This window comes from Pipistrellus hanaki, assembly GCF_964339955.1.
Source record: "Pipistrellus hanaki genome assembly, chromosome: 1".
NCBI classification, from domain to species: Eukaryota; Metazoa; Chordata; class Mammalia; order Chiroptera; family Vespertilionidae; genus Pipistrellus; species Pipistrellus hanaki.
The window spans coordinates 98,087,889-98,103,547 of NC_140503.1; the positions used below are offsets into that span (position 1 = coordinate 98,087,889).

Sequence of the window (15,659 nt, forward strand, 5' to 3'; positions counted from 1 at the left end):
AGGGGGTGTGTGCAGGAGGCAGCTGGTCGATGTTTCTCTCTCATCGACGTTTCTAGCTCTCTATCTCTCTCCCTTCCTCTCTGTAAAAAAAATCAATAAAATATATATTTTAAAATAAATAAATAAAAAATAAAAATAAAATAAAACAGAAAACATAAGAATCATACAGCCGAAACCGGTTTGGCTCAGCGGTAGAGGGTCGATCTGTGGACTGAAAGGTCCCAGGTTCAATTCCGATCAAGGGCATGTACATTGGTTGCTGGCACATCCCCGGTAGGGGTGTGCAAAAGGCAGCTGGTCGATGTTTCTCTCCGGGCCTGGCTGCTGCTGCTCCAGGCCTTGCTGCTCCTGACCCGGCTGCTCTGGGCCCTGCTGCTCCGGGCCTGGCCGCTCCTGTCCTGGCTGCTTCGGGCCTGGCTGCTGCTGCTCTGGGCCTGGCTGCTCCAACCCGGCTGCTCTGGGCCCAGCTGCTCCGGGTCTGGCTGCTCCGGGGCCTGGCCACCCTGGGCTTGGCCACCTCTGCCCCAGGCCTGGCTGCCACTGCCCCAGGCCTGGCTGCTCCGGGCCCGGCTGCCACTGCCCTGGGCCTGGCCACTCTTGACCTGGCCGCCGCCTCTCCAACATTCTGCCTTTTTTTTTTTTTTTAATGCATTTATGTTGCAATGTTGGCTGCTGAGTTGAGTTCTGTCTTAGTCTTCAATTTTTCAACATCTTCTTTGTATTCTTTCTTAAGTAATTTTACTATCTTTTGCTATAACTTGATTTCTTCACATTGAAAACTTCTTCGGTTTCTTCCTCCTCGTCCTGGAAGCTCTGCAGGCTGTCCTGTGGCACCCCTATGTTCTCCGCGGGCTCCCGCGCTGCTCCAGCCTGTTGCCCGGGTCGGCGCCGCCCAGGAAGCAGCCCCCGGCCTTGGCTCCGTGGCCCGCAATCATAGCAGTTGAGGGCCCAGCGGCACCTCCCCCCCCCCGGGGGCCCTGTCGCCCAGCTCCTTGCTGGCACCCGGCTTGTTGGTGCCTGGCAGCGGCTCCCGCTCCTCATAGCGTTCTTCCCAGTCTGGACCTTTTATCTCCTTCCTGATAGGGCAGTCTAGCATCAGAGTCAACAGACTGTCCTCTGCGCGCAATGTGAGCGACTCTGGGGGCTCTGCCTTTTGCCACTCCCCTGGGATTCTGCCTCATAGACCAGGCTCCCTCTCTTTAAGCCTGGGTCCCCAGGTTCTGGCCTATAACTGGGGTTCAGAGCAGTCGGAACTGGGGCTCAGCACAGCTGGAGCTTTTGTTTCCTTCCTGCTAGGGCAATCTAGCATCAGAGTCAACATTCCGTCCTCTGCGCGCAGAGGACAGTCTGTTGACTCTGCTTTTCACCGCTCCCCTGGGATTCCACCTCACAGCCCTGTCTCCCTCTGTTTGAGCCTGAGTTCCCAGGGTCTGGCCTAGAACTGGGGTTCAGCGCTGCCAGTTCTGGGGTTCAGCCCAGTCCGGGGCTTTTATTTCCTTCCTCCTAGAGAACACCAGCCAGGTACTCAGCCTCCACCTCCTCTCCGGCTTCGTCTTCTCTGTGCACGGAGCATGTCTCCGTACCTTAGGCTTTTACAGCTCCTCTGATTTTCCTTCTGGTTTTCTCCTTGCTTCTAGTTGTAGAATATTCAGTCAGTAGACTTCCTGTAGCTCTGGGCAATGTCCATTCTATATTTTAGTTGTATTTTATTAAAATTGTTGTGTGCGGCTGCGGTTAGGTGTTTACCTGTGCAGCCATCTTGGATCCTCCTCCCAATTCCGGCCTAGTATAGTTTTAATTAAATGAGGTTTGAGGTTACTTTTCTTTCATTTCAATAAATCTTTATTGTTCAGATTATTACAATTATTCCTCTTCCCCCCCCCCATAACTCCCCTCCACCCAGTTCCCACCCACCCTCTGCCCTTACCCGCCCCCCATTATCCTCATCCATAGGTGTACGATTTTTCCAGTTTCTTCCCACACCCCCACACCCCTTTCCCCCAAGAATTGTCAGTCCACTCCCTTTCTATGCCCCTGATTCTATTATACTCATCAATTTTTTCTGTTCATCAGATTTTTTATTCACTTGACTTTTAAAAATATATATTTTATGATTTTTCACAGAGAGGAAGGGAGAGGGATAGAGAGCTAGAAACGTCGATGAGAGAGAAACATCGACCAGCTGCCTCCTGCACACCCCCTAATGGGGATGTGCCCGCAACCAATGTACATGCCCTTGACTGGAATCGAACCTGGGACCTTTCAGTCCGCAGACCGACACTATCCACTGAGCCAAACCAGTTTCGGCTATTCAATTGATTTTTAGATTCACTTGTTAATAATAACGTATTTGTTGTTCATAATTTTTATCTTTACATTTTTCTTCTTCTTCCTCTTCTTAAAAAATATCTTTCAGCATTTCATATAACACTGGTTTGGCAGTAATGAATTCCTTTAGTTTTCTCTTATCAGTGAAGCTCTTTATCTGACCTTCAATTCTGAATGGTAGCTTTGCTGAATAGAGTAATCTTGGTTGTAGGTTCTTTGAATATTTCTGGCCACTCCCACCTGGCCTGCACAGTTTCTGTTGAGAAATCAGCTGACAATTGAATGGGTGCTCCCTTGTAGGTAACTGCTTTTCTCTTGCTGCTTTTTTTTAAAAAAAAATAAATTTTTATTGTTCATATTATTACAAATGTTCCTTCCCTCTCCCCCCCCCCCGCTCCATTGCTCTCCTCCACCAAGTTCCCATCCCACCCTCTGTCCTTTCCCCACCCCCATTGTCCTCATCCATAAGTGCACAGTTTATATTCAGTCTCTTCCCATATCCCCCTCTCCCCTTTTCCCCAAGAATCATCAGTTCACTCCCCTTCCATACCTCAGATTCTATTATATTCACCAGTTAATATTGTTCATCAGATTTTTTTTTTAAATTTCCTTGGTTTTTAGATTCACTTGTTGATAGTTACGTATTTGTTGTTCATAATTTTTATCTCTATTTACTTTCTCTTCTGAAAGAACCCCCTTCAGCAATTCATATAATTCTGGTTTGGCAGTGATGAACTCCTTTAGCTTTTTTTTTTTATTAGTGAAGCTCTTTATCTGACCTTCGATTCTGAGTGATAGCTTTGCTGGGTAGATTATCTTTGGCTGTAGGTTCTTACTCTTCATTATCTTGAATATTTCTTGCCATTCCCATCTGGCCTGAATGGTTTCTGTTGAGAAATCAACTGACAATTGTATGGGTGCTCCTTTATAGGTAACTACCTGTTTCTCTCTTGCTGCTTTTAATATTCTCTCTTTGTCTTTTACTCTTGGAATTTTAATTATGATGTGTCTTGGTGTGGTCCTCTTTGGATTCCTTTTGTTTGGAATCCTGTGTGCTTCCTGGACTTGTAAGTCTAATTCTTTCACCAGGTGGGGGAAGTTTTCTGTCACTATTTCTTTCAGTTTGTTTTCAATATCTTCCATCAGCCCCACCCTATGTGGCTCCTGGGTCTCAGGGTCCTTCAGTACTCGCTGCAAGCGCCTCTGAGAGAAAGGTGCCCTCGATTTTCGCCTGCTACCAAACAGTCTAGGCTCTCCCCCCATGAGCCCGGAACTGGGGTTCAGTTCAGTTGGAAGTGGGATTGGAGGTGGCGTTCAGAGCAGTCTGGAGCCCCAGTCTCCTTCCCGCCAGGGCAATCCCGCGGCACAGCCAACCGTCCCTTCTCTGCATGCAATGTGCGCGCCTCTGGGACCTCCTTTCACAGCTCCCCCAGGGTTCTGCCTTACAGCTCAGCTCCCTATGGATGAGCCTGGGTCCCTGGGGTCTGGCCTACAACTGGTGTTCAGAGCAGTCGGAACTGGGGCCCAGCACAGTCGGAGCTTTAATCTCCTTCCCACTAGGGAACACCAGACAGGCACTCAGCCGCCCTTCCTCTCTGGCTCTGTCCTCTCTGCGCGCGCCACCTGTCTCTGTACCTTAGGCTTTTACAGCTCCTCCGCACTTCCTTCTGGTTTTCTCCTTGCTTCTTTTTGTAGAATTTTCAGTTAGTCGACTTTCCTGTAGTTCTGGGTAATGTCCATTTTATATTTTAGTTGTATTTTATTGAAATTGTTGTGTGCGGCTGCGGCTAGATATTTACCTGTGCAGCCATCTTGGATTCGGGAAAGCATCTTCTTCTCTTGCTGCTTTTAATATTTCTCTTTATCTTTTGATGAGCCCCATTTTAGAGATGAGAAAAATGGATCTTAAAGAGATGAAGTAGCCGAGACCGGTTTGGCTCAATGGATAGAGCGTTGGCTTGGGGACTGAAGGGTCCCGGGTTCGATTCCGGTCAAGGGCATGTACCTTGGTTGCGGGCATATCCCCAGTAGGGGATGTGCAAGAGGCAGCTGATCGATGACTCTCTCTCATCGATGTTTCTAACTCTCTATCTCTCTCCCTTCCTCTCTGTAAAAAATCAATAAAATATATTTAAAAAAAAAAAAAAAAAAGAGATGAAGTAAATGGTCCAAGAAGATAGTGTTCTGGTCTACTATACCTCCTCCCTTGTTGAATATGTGAATTAATAAGTAAATGCATGATGTATCTTTCACAGGAAAGTGGACAGATCCCAGGTGACTTCAAAGACAGATAAGTGGGCCAGCTCTACACTGATGATAACAAGTTCCATTCTTTCTTCACCTGTCCACCATTATACTAGGTTGGGCAGACAAGGAGGCAGGACAGCCTCCTGTTGTATAGACTGTTTTCTCAGGCTGCAGACAGCAAATACCTCTGTATGCTTCCTTTGATATTATCTATATACTAGAGCCCCAGTGCATGAATTCATGCACAGGTGGGGTCCCTAGGCCTGGCTGGTGATCAGTGCTGATCAATTTGGTCCTGCCAGCTGGGGGAAAGGATAGGGGAGGGACCATGGGCCTATCAGGGCCTGCCAGCTGGGAGGAAGAACAGGGCATGGAGGTTGGCTACAGGCCCCAAGAAGGGAGCTGGCCCTTAGCACTGTTGGGAAAGGGGCTAAGTTTACCACCACCCACCTCAGGTTTCCTGTCTCAGCCCAGGGGTCAGGAGAGAAGGCGATGTTCACTGGAGAGAACATGGAAGGAATGGATGCTTAACACCAACATGGGTGCCCCACCACTGCACAGTTCCCTGCCTCCCCCCCTTCCTTCACCACCAACATGGTGGACAGGTGGTGGGAGGGTGGTGAGGCAATTAGGGCCTGCTGGCCTGCGGGGGAGGAGGAATGGTGTGTGGGTGGTTGGCTGCGGGGCCTGAGGAGGGACCTGTCCCTTGCTCCCCCGCACCCCCTCCTGGGAAAGGGGCTGTGTCTGTTGCCAAGCACCCTCAGTTCCCCATCTCAGCTGGGGGCCCAAAGGCCCTGGCAGGGTCGGGAGAGGAAGTGACAGTTTGTTTTTTTTGTTTGTTTTTAAAAATATATTTTATTGATTTTTTACAGAGAGGAGGATAGAGGGATAGAGAGCTAGAAACGTCGATGAGAGAGAAACATCGACCAGCTGCCTCTTGCACACCCCCTACCGGGGATGTGCCCGCAACCAATGTACATGCCCTTGACTGGAATCGAACCTGGGACCTTTCAGTCCGCAGACCAACGCCCTACCACTGAGCCAAACCGGTTTCGGCAAGGAGGTGACAGTTGCCAGGCAGGGTGCAAAAGGACCAGATGCCAGACGCCAATGCCGCTTGCTGGCCACAGGTGATTGTCTGTGGGTGTGCACTGACCTCCAGGGGGGCAGCTCCTATGTTGAGTGTCTGCCTCCTGGTGGTCAGTGCATGTCATAGTGACTCGTCGACGAGTTGTTCCTGTTCTGGTCCTTCAGTCATAAGGGTATCTTAGGCTGTTATATATCTACCCTGTTTCCCCGAAAATAACACGGTGTCTTATATTAATTTTTTCTTCCAAAATTGTGCTAGGTCTTATTTTCTGGGGATGTCTTATCTTTCCATGCACTTGGTCTTATTTTCGGAGGATGTCTTATTTTCGGGGAAACATGGTATATATAAAATCCCCTTCGGTCATAACGGTAGCTTAGGCTGTTATATATCTATATATAAAATCCTAACATGCAAATAGACTGAATGGCGGAACAAGTGAACAACCGGCGAACAAGTGAACAAGCTGACCACCAGGGGATGCATGCAAAACAGTGGGTGGTGGCCCCGGCAGGATGGTGGAGCAGGTGAGTGGGGGTGCCAATTGCCGTCATTGGGGTGAGTCTTTGGTGGTTACTAAAAATTCTTTGCTCTTGCATGCTGTGGTCTCGCCTGGTGCACCATACTCATGGCTGGTGCTGGAGCCACCATTCACACCTGCTGTCATCCCTGATTGCTCCTGAGGGCTTCTCCACCTCCCCTGCTCCTGAAAGGCGATTGGGGCAGCAGCTCACACCCCCTGCTGGTGCTGGCCCCACCCCAACCTGCTGTTGGTGCTGGCCCCAATTGCTCCACACCATCATGGGGTGTGAGTGGGGCTGGTGCTTGTCAGCGCATGGGAGCGGTGGTGGCAGGAGCAAGTCTGCTGGCACACAGGGAATTGGGGGCCATGATGGGAGGGGCCAGGCAGGGGCACGGAGGTGGCCTGAGACCTGCCCCTGTGCCCACCACAGCATCAGGGCCACAGTTCATTTCAAGGTGCACAAATTCATGCACTGGGCCCCTATTATAGATATAAAAGCCTAAGTGACCATTCGACTGTTTAATTATTCACTATGATGTGCACTGACCACCAGGGGGCAGACACTCAATACAGAGGCATGGAAACATGGAACAGACTGATAATCTCAGAAGGAAGGGGGCAGGGGGGAGGGTGGGAAGAGATTAACCAAAGATCTTATATGCATACTAGAAGCCAGGTGGGGTCCCTTGGCCTGTCCTGAGAGGATTGGGCCAAAACTGACATCCCCTAAGGAGTACCAGATTGTGAGAGGGCACAGGCCAGGCTGAGGGACCCCACTGGTGCATGAATCCACGCACTGGGCCTCTAGTGATATACAATAATAAACAACTCCTGTCCAGAACTCCTAAAACCTTTGTAATTTCCTAAGCAATAAAAGTGCTAGGGGTATCTTTTTGTCCTAAAGTTTAGTCTTTGACCATGGTTTCTGAGGCAGAGCTCCTAAATCCCTTGAATTTCCTGGGCAATTGAAGCACTTTTTGTCCTAATGAGGCAACTCTTGGTGGGCTTCTGGGTAGCCTCAGGATGTGGTTGGTCACCAGAAAGAACAAGCCTTGATTAGAAGCTTGAAACTTTCCACCTACCTTCTCTCTTCCAGGGAGGAGAGAGGAGAGATTGAGTTAACTATCAATTATGACCATGCCTATGTGATGAAGTCTCTCTTAGGAAAGCTTCCAGGTTGGTGAATACATTCACCCCAACTTCATCGGCACAGAAGCTCCTGCACTCAGGACCCAGACTTCACCCTATGTATCTCTTCAACTAGCTGTTTATCTATATCCTTTGTCATATCCTTTATTATATAAGAAACCAGTAAATGTGCTTCTCTGAATTCTGAAAGCAATTCTAAATTATTGAACCTGTCGAGAGGTTCATAAGAATCTTGATTTATAGAAGCACAGGTGACAATCTGAGACTTGCAATTGCCATCTGAAGTGAGGATAGTCTAGTGGGACTTAGCCCTTAACTTGTGGGATCTGATGCTAAACTAACTCCAGGTAGATAGTATCAGAACTGAATTAAATGACCATAGCTGTGTCAGAGAATTGGTTAGTATGGCAAAAACTAAACAAAACCTGTGTCTAGTCCCAGAAGTATTCTGTATAAGTAGTAAAGAAGAAAAACAAGAGTCTTTCCTTATAGTATCCTTGGAGGGGTGGCTGGGGGGAGGGGTTAGGGTAGTTTTTAAGGGGACACAAACCTGGATTCCTTTCCATTCTCCCACTTGTGGACATTTCCTGAAGAAAAGTTCAGCTGGTATTTAGACAGGGGAGAGCAAGGTAAGTGGATGAGGAAAATAGTAAATATTTACAACAGTGAGCAAGACAGACCCTACTCCTACCCCTGTAGCTTACGATCTAGTGGGAGAGACAGGCACAAATAAATAACCACCTATCCACATGTGTACTTACAATCTGCAATAGGTTTTATGAAGTAAAAGTATAGGCTAATAATGAGTTTATGTGTGGAGAAGAGGGCTGATCCAACCTACAGTGTGAAGAGAGGCCACTCCTGAGGGGCATCTGAGCTTGAATTTGAAGGATACTAAGAGTTAATTAGGTGACAATGAGGGCATGAGCTAAGAGCATACTAGGAAGCAGGGACATCTGGTGCAAAGGTCCTGAGGCAGGAGGGAATAAGGGAAGTCTGAGGAACTGAAAAACCACTAGGAGGACTGAAATGCATGGGGGTGGGCAAAAGTAGGGGTAGGAACAAGAGGCCAGATTAAGAATTCGGGCCTTTATGTAAAACTAGGCACCTGTTGCAGGAATATTTCTTTAAGATTTCTGGCAGGTTTCCCTCCCAACACCCCCACCTCTCCTGCTGTGGCGGGCAGGGCGGGGTGGGTGGGAGGGGAGCGCACCCGATGCTGTGCACTTCGCTGCACACCTCGCCCTGCCCCCCTTGCCCTGCCAGTGCTTTCCCTCCAGCAGCTGCCATGCTTTCCACTTTCCCCCCCTCTTCCTTCTATGCTGTCTTCAGTCTTCCCTCCCTCCGTGTATGCAAATTAACCGCCATATTTGTCTGGCTATTTTGCATACACGCTCTGATTGGCTGGCGGGCATGGCTTGTGTAGCAGAGTGATTGTCAATATTACTCTATTATTAGGTTAGATAATTGAAGAATTTTCAACATAAAGTTCCATAATAATTTTGTCCTCTTTAAATACATCTCTGGTTACAACATGAACAAAAGACCAATGAGCAGCCCTGTACCAGTCCAGAGTAAGGAATGGTAGTGGCTGGATTCGGTGGCAGCAGAGATGAACAAAGCCAGGGAGATGAATAAATAAGGTAGTTTGTGGGGAGTGCATGGCTGTATTGCTAAACTTCTTCGTTCACTTAACAAATACTTGATGCTCAGGTTCAAGTCCCAGCTTATTTAGACCCTAAACCTGTCTGCGCATCAAGGGGCAAGGCCTAAAAGAAGCAGAGCTCAGCTAGTGTGGGGGCAGCTGCAGGGCTGGTTCTTCAGAAGATAACCCCCCTGCGGCCCTACCACTAGAACACTCCCATTCCAGTCTCCTCCCCAGTCTGGACCAGAGTGCTTCCCAAACTTGCCCTCGATGGAAGTGAACGAGTTAAGTTTCCGGCTCCCCTTACAGGAGTTTACTTGGAAAGTTTATATTGGGGAGTCTCCGACACAAATCTCGATGCTGTCAGGTAGTGAGGCCGCGGGGGATGGCTCCGACACCCCAAGTCTGGCTTCCTAGTTCCTGGACGCGGAAGCACGGGAACCAGGAAGAGGTCGGTGGCGAGGAGAGCAGGCGGGAGGGCGGAGCGCACCTCTGTTACGTGCAGGATCACGCCCCCTGGGGAAGGCGCTGCGCCTGCGCCGGAACGGCCGTCTCGCTCCCGGAAGTGGAGGATCTGACAGGAGAGAGCCGCTGGGTCTCGGCGCCCGGAGGCAGAACCGCTCGCGAATCTCGCCCGTCAGCCCCCGATTACCATGTCAGCCTTCGACACCAACCCCTTTGCGGACCCAATGGACGTGAACCCCTTCCAGGTAGAGCTTCCAACACATCGCTCTCTCCAGGGCCGAAGGCCGCCACCCTGGCCTTTTTCGCCTGTGCCAGGAGACGTGGCGTGGGAGGGATGGGCCGACTGCCCAATGGGAGAGCGGGATCTCAAGGCTGGCCTATCGTAGCGTGTGTGGGGCGGTACCAGCGGCAGGTGGACGGCGGAGGGGCTGGGCGCTGGTACCTGGGAAGAGGTGGGACCCTCTAACTTCCCAGACAAAGCCCTCTGGCGGGTACTCCCGGGGAAAGGGACTGGAGCAGACTGGAGAGTCCCCGAGCGTCAGAGAGTAATGACTTCACTTACCACAAGTGCTTGGTGAAGTGCGACTACCCCAATCCTGCAGTCTTGGTTTGAGGGAGAGAGATGGCAGCAGCGTAATGAAGAGGTGGAAGTCTTAGTGGGGTGGAGAAATGTGGAAATTCCAAGACCACCCTGTCTCCTTTCCCCGAACAGTCAAACTATCGTTTAAGGTGTAAGAGGAACACAGAGATTTGTTAGGAAAGAAAGCCGGGGAGATAGTGAGAAGCCGAAATATGGCCTTGATAAGAGTTATACATTTTTGTCCAGCCAGCATTGCTCAGTGGTTGACCATCGGACCCAGCAGCAGGAGGTCTCCGGTTCCATTCTCATTGGGGCACATGCCTGGCCTGCCGGCTTCATCCCCGGTGGGGGGTGGTCAGGAGGCAGCCCACCAATGTTGATGTTTCTCTCTCACCCATGTGTCTATCTCTCCCTCTCCCTCTCTCTAAAATCAATAAAAACATTAAAAAAAAAATACACTTTGGCCAAGAGTCTGCTTGGGACTGAATTGGCTAGTAGGAGAGCCCAGATTAGTGAGGGGAGAGAAGTGAGAGAGCTCTAAGGGTCTTCATGTTGGTCTGATGGACCTGTATGTGGTGGCAGGGTAGTTGAGATGCAATGACCTATGAGTTGGCCTCACATTTTAATCAAACGATGGAGTAAGAAACAGTCTTACTATTTAAAGCCAAAACTTTTCCGCCTTTGAGCTAAGGGGCAGGGGCACTCTTTTTCCATAATGAAATGCTGGGACTCCTGTTAATGCCCAAACTCCTGTTTCATGTCTGCTTAAAACCAGTTCTAGGGCCGAAACCGGTTTGGCTCAGTGGATAGAGCGTCAGCCTGCGGACTGAAGGGTCCCGGGTTCGATTCCAGTCAAGGGCATGTACTTTGGTTGTGGGCACGTCCCCAGTGCTGGGTGTGCAAGAGGCAGCTGATCGATGTTTCTAACTCTTTATCCCTCTCTGTTCCTCTTTTTGAAAAATCAATAAAATATATTTAAAAAAAAAAAAAAAAAAAACCCAAAAAACCAGTTCTAGGAAAAAACCAGTTGTTTGTGTTCACTGGTGATTTATGAGCCCTGAGGTTTCTGCTCTGTGAGGATGTCACCAGGCACATTAATTCATCCTGCTTGGACTTTGGTAGTTGTCAGCTTCCTGCAAGTGTAGGGGAAGTTTTTGGAGGGTTCCTTTCTGCAACTAACAGCATGAGCTTTCTCACCTTTAATCTCCTCAAAGCCAACCCAAAAGAGACTAGAACAGAATTACTATACATTGTTAGGAGACTGAACATTTTTGCTTCTTTCATGGTCTCAAGATGACTTAGCCAATGGAAATCCTCAAGACAATTTGTTGATGTGTTCTTTGTAAAATCAGGGAATTCTTGTTGCTTAATGCTTCTTGACAGGAACTTTAGCAAGGACCTTGTCTCTTATGTAATTCAGTCATCTCTGTTAGTTGAGTAAAGAAAGAACATTTGCCCCTGTGAATAGAGCATCAGCCTGGGCACCAAAGGGTCGCACGTTCAATTTAGGGTCAGGGCTCATGCAGGAGGCAACCAATTGATGTGTTTTAATCACATCAATATTTCTTTCTGTTTTTCCTTATCTCTCCTACTGGCCGTAAAAAAATCAATGGAAAAATATCCTCAGTGAGGATTAACAAAAAAACAAGAGAGAGAGAGAAAGAGAGAGAGAGAGAGAGAGAGAGAGAGAGAGAGAGAGAGAGAATATTTGCATATTATTTGCCAGTGTCTTCTGGTAACTATTTTTATTTTAATTTCAAAATTGCTGTATAATACTGGAGTTTGAGTTTTCATAAAGATCTAGTAGGCTTTTGGTTTGTATACTGTGTAATCATTTGCTTTTTTTTTTTTTTTCTGTCAGAAACAATTAAAATGTCTGTTGATATCTAACAGAGGTGGTCAGCTTGTCCCCACTGCTAATAGTGGCAAGATAGTTGGCCTGAGTTCAGCTTTGTATTAGTGCTAGCTGGAAAGTATTAAACTACATCTTCAGCCCCAGAAATGATTGTGCTAACTGTGGTAGAAGAAATATCTGAATTCAAGCAAGACAATCTGTCCATCAGGCAATCCCAGAATATGGCAGGACAGGAAACAGCTGTGGGCCTGTGAATAGCAACATCTGGTTGGGGAATCCTTTGAAGGAAGAAGGGAATTTGGTGGCTATGATTCTTCTCTATACTCTGGGCTGGTTTTCCCTCTTGGTGCACAGTTGTGTGGGGAGAAGGAGCTTTGGAAGTGAGACCCCTAAGCTCCTTCTCCTGGAGCTGCTCTCCCTCTCTTTGTAAGGACAGCATCTGGTTCCTCGACTGCTAGGACTGGGACAGTGGAGGGTGTAGCCGTTGGTGACAGGGTGTGAGCCCAGCTTCATTTACCCATGGTGTTGGCCCAGAACTGAGGAGGGAGGCAAAGGTCAGCCTTCAAACTAGAGTCCTTTTTTCTATCACTTGATGGTGGGTTGTGAAAATATAGCATTCAGAGTTCATGGTGGATTATTAAAGCTGAGAATATCCTCAGAAGTCTGTTCTAACCCCTTCAGTTTAGAGATGAGAAAACCAAGAACCCAATGAGAATGGGACATACCTGAGTCACTGGCTAATTTGCAGCTGGAAGAAGCCCAGACCTGGATCTGATTCCCAGAACAGTGCTGTTTTAAAGGTCTTTAAAGCTCAAATATTGTCTTCCACTGCTCTGGGGTTATTTAGGCCAGCCAGGAAAAAACTATTATGTCATCACCATTACCACCATTCTTAAAATGAGAGTACTGCCCGGCTGGTGTGGCTCAGTGGTTGAGTGTTGACCCATGAACCAAGAGTTCCCAGGTTCGATTACCTGTCATGTGCCCTGCCTGGGTTTTGGGCTCAATCGCCAATAGGGGGCATGCAGGAGGCAGCCGATTGCTGTTTCTCATCGATGTTTCTATCTCTCTATTCCTTCCCTTCCTCTCTAAAATCAATTAAAATTTTTTTTACAAAATGAGAGTACTGATAGGGGTGAAAATAACAAATTAGCATTAGCAAGGCTATTTTTTTTTTTCCTCCAGTGTGTGGGGCTGGAATAATTGCCTTATGCTTTTTAAGATAGTACTTTTTAAAAAAATATTTGAAAATAGATTTCAGAGAAGAAGGGAGAGGGAGAGAGAGATAGAAACATTAATGATGAGAGAGAATCATTGATCAGCCATCTCTTGCACGCCCCACATTGAGCTGGCATTGAACTGTGACTTCTTGGTTCATAGGTTGATGCTCAACCATGTCAGCTGAGCAAGACAGTACTTTTAAAGTAGTATATGTTCTGAGTAATAAGGTTTTGGGAATCACTCCATATTCCTATTGTATTTTACTTGAAGATTGATAAGGCTTGTTAATTTGTTAAAGGCTCTGAAAAATCCTCAACTTTAAGCCGACATTTCTTAAAGTTATTAAACCATAGAATCCTTTTTCTGCTAACTTTTGTAATATTTCATGAAACTTCCAGTTCTCCTATAAGTTGACTTTCTTATGTGTGTGTGTGTGTGTGTGTGTGTGTGTGTGTGTGTGTTCATTCATTGTTTGGCTGCCTCCTGCACATCCCCTACTGAAGATCAAGATCACAACCTGGGCATGTGCCCTGACTGGGAATCAAACCTTGACTTCCTGGTTCATAGGTCTATGCTCAACCACTGAACCATGCTGGCCAGACCTTACCCATGTTCTTTATCCACCCCCTACTCCCATCCCTGCCCCACACTGTGGGTGTGGCCTTTTATGACCTCTTCCTTGTGCATGGTATAGTTATAATTGGAATTATTAGAAAACTTCCTGCAAAGTAAGAGCCATGAAAGGAAAGTTGTCACAAGAGTGCAGCTGAGGGTTTACTAAACTTGTGGGAGGAAGCAGGAAACTGCAAGCCAAGTGTTACTGATTTCACAACCTCCAGTGGCACTAGGTAACCCCTCTGCTTTGTTCTCTCTGGAGATGCTGGTCCTGCTTTGGACTGTGTCCCGTGTATCTGCTCCTTAAAGTTTCTCAGTCTTGTCATGGTAATGGGAGGTAAGGGGCTAAAAAGATAGGCAGTGTACTGTTCATTTGATTTTCCAGCAGTCCACTAACAAGCAGGTCACCCAGGCACATGCCAGCGGTGCTTTCCTCCTTGGTATTTCGGCCAGGCTACCCTGGTGGCCCGCATTGATATGAAGGAGGGGAGTGGACCAGCTGGTGTTACTCAATAGAGAGAGCCTTTCGGTCTTCATGAGTTTCCAAATCATACAATTTATTGCTTTCACATGTTGCCTTTTTTTTTAAAATAAATTTTTATGGTTTATATTATTACAAATGGTCCTTTCCTTCCCCCCCCACCTCCATTGGTCTCCTCCACCATGTTCCCATCCCACCCTCTGCCCTTTCCCCACCCACAATTGTCCTCATCCATAGGTGTACAGTTTATGTTCAGTCTCTTCCCACATCCCCCTCTCCCCTTTTCCCCAAGAATCGTCAGTTCACTCCCCTTCCATACCTCTGATTCTATTATATTCACCAGTTAATATTGTTCATCAGATTTTTTTTTAATTTCCTTGATTTTTAGATTCACTTGTTGATAGTTACGTATTTGTTGTTCATAATTTTTTTATTATTATTTATTTTTATTTTTATTTTTTTTATTAAATTATTATCTTGTGTACATATTTTAACATTGCCCCCCCCTACATACCCTTCCTCCCCAGAGTTTTGTGTCCATTGGTTGTACTTATATGCATGTATACAAGTCCTTTGGTTGATCTCTTATCTCCCCCAGATCTCCCTACTCTCCCCGCTGTAATTTTACAGTCTACTTGTTGCTTTACTGTCTCTATATCTATCTTTTGGTTTGTCAGTTTATAATGTTTTTTAATATCCATAAATGAGTGAGGCCATGTGGTATTTCTCTTTCATTGACAGGCTTATTTCACTCAGCATGATGTTCTCTAGTTCTATCCAGGTTGCTGCAAATGATGAGAATTCCTTCTTTTTTATGGCAGCATAGTATTCCATTGTGTAGATGTACCAAAGTTTTTTGATCCAATCATCTGCTGACGGGCACCTAGGCTGTTTCCAGATTCTAGCTATTGTAGACTGTGCTGCTATGAACATAGGGGTGCATATATCCTTTCTGATTGGTGTTTCTAGTTTCTTGGGATATATTCCTAGGAGTGGGATTACTGGGTCAAATGGGAGTTCCATTTTCCGTTTTTTGAGGAAACTCCACACTGTTCTCCACAGTGGTTGCACCAGTCTACATTCCCACCAGCAGTGCACGAGGGTTCCTTTTTCTCCACAACCTCGCCAACACTTGTCGTTTGTTGATTTGTTGATGTTGGCCATTCTGACAGGTGTGAGATGGTACCGCATTGTTGTTTTGATTTGCATCTCTCGGATAATTAGTGACTTTGAGCATGTTTTCATGTGCCTTTTGGCCTTCCTTCTGTCTTCTTTTGAAAATATTCTATTTAGGTCCATTGCCCATTTTTTAATTGGATCATTCATCTTCCTTTTATTTAGTTGTATAAGCTGTTTGTAGATGTTGGAGATTAAACCTTTATCAGTGGTAACATTTGCAAATATGTTCTCCCACACAGTGGGCTTTCTTGTTGTTTTGTTGATGGTTTCTTTTGCTGTAAAAA

At 47.0% G+C, this 15,659-nt stretch overlaps 1 protein-coding gene and 1 long non-coding RNA gene across 2 annotated transcripts in view; one reads left to right on the plus strand and one right to left on the minus strand.

The window, feature by feature from the left end:
• Positions 1 to 1,104: 1,104 nt before the first annotated feature.
• The window catches only part of LOC311633802, a 223,981-nt gene continuing 209,426 nt past the window's right edge, over positions 1,105 to 15,659 (minus strand). Inside the window, exon 3 of the long non-coding RNA XR_014797016.1 lies at positions 1,105 to 1,137. This is a non-coding gene — a long non-coding RNA (uncharacterized lncRNA). The remainder of the gene's footprint in view (positions 1,138 to 15,659) is intronic.
• SCAMP2 (secretory carrier membrane protein 2) overlaps positions 9,510 to 15,659 on the plus strand; it is a 46,485-nt gene continuing 40,335 nt past the window's right edge. Inside the window, exon 1 of the mRNA XM_084906330.1 lies at positions 9,510 to 9,689. Within this exon, the coding sequence (XP_084762456.1) occupies positions 9,633 to 9,689 (57 nt within the window). The 5' untranslated portion in view covers positions 9,510 to 9,632. The remainder of the gene's footprint in view (positions 9,690 to 15,659) is intronic.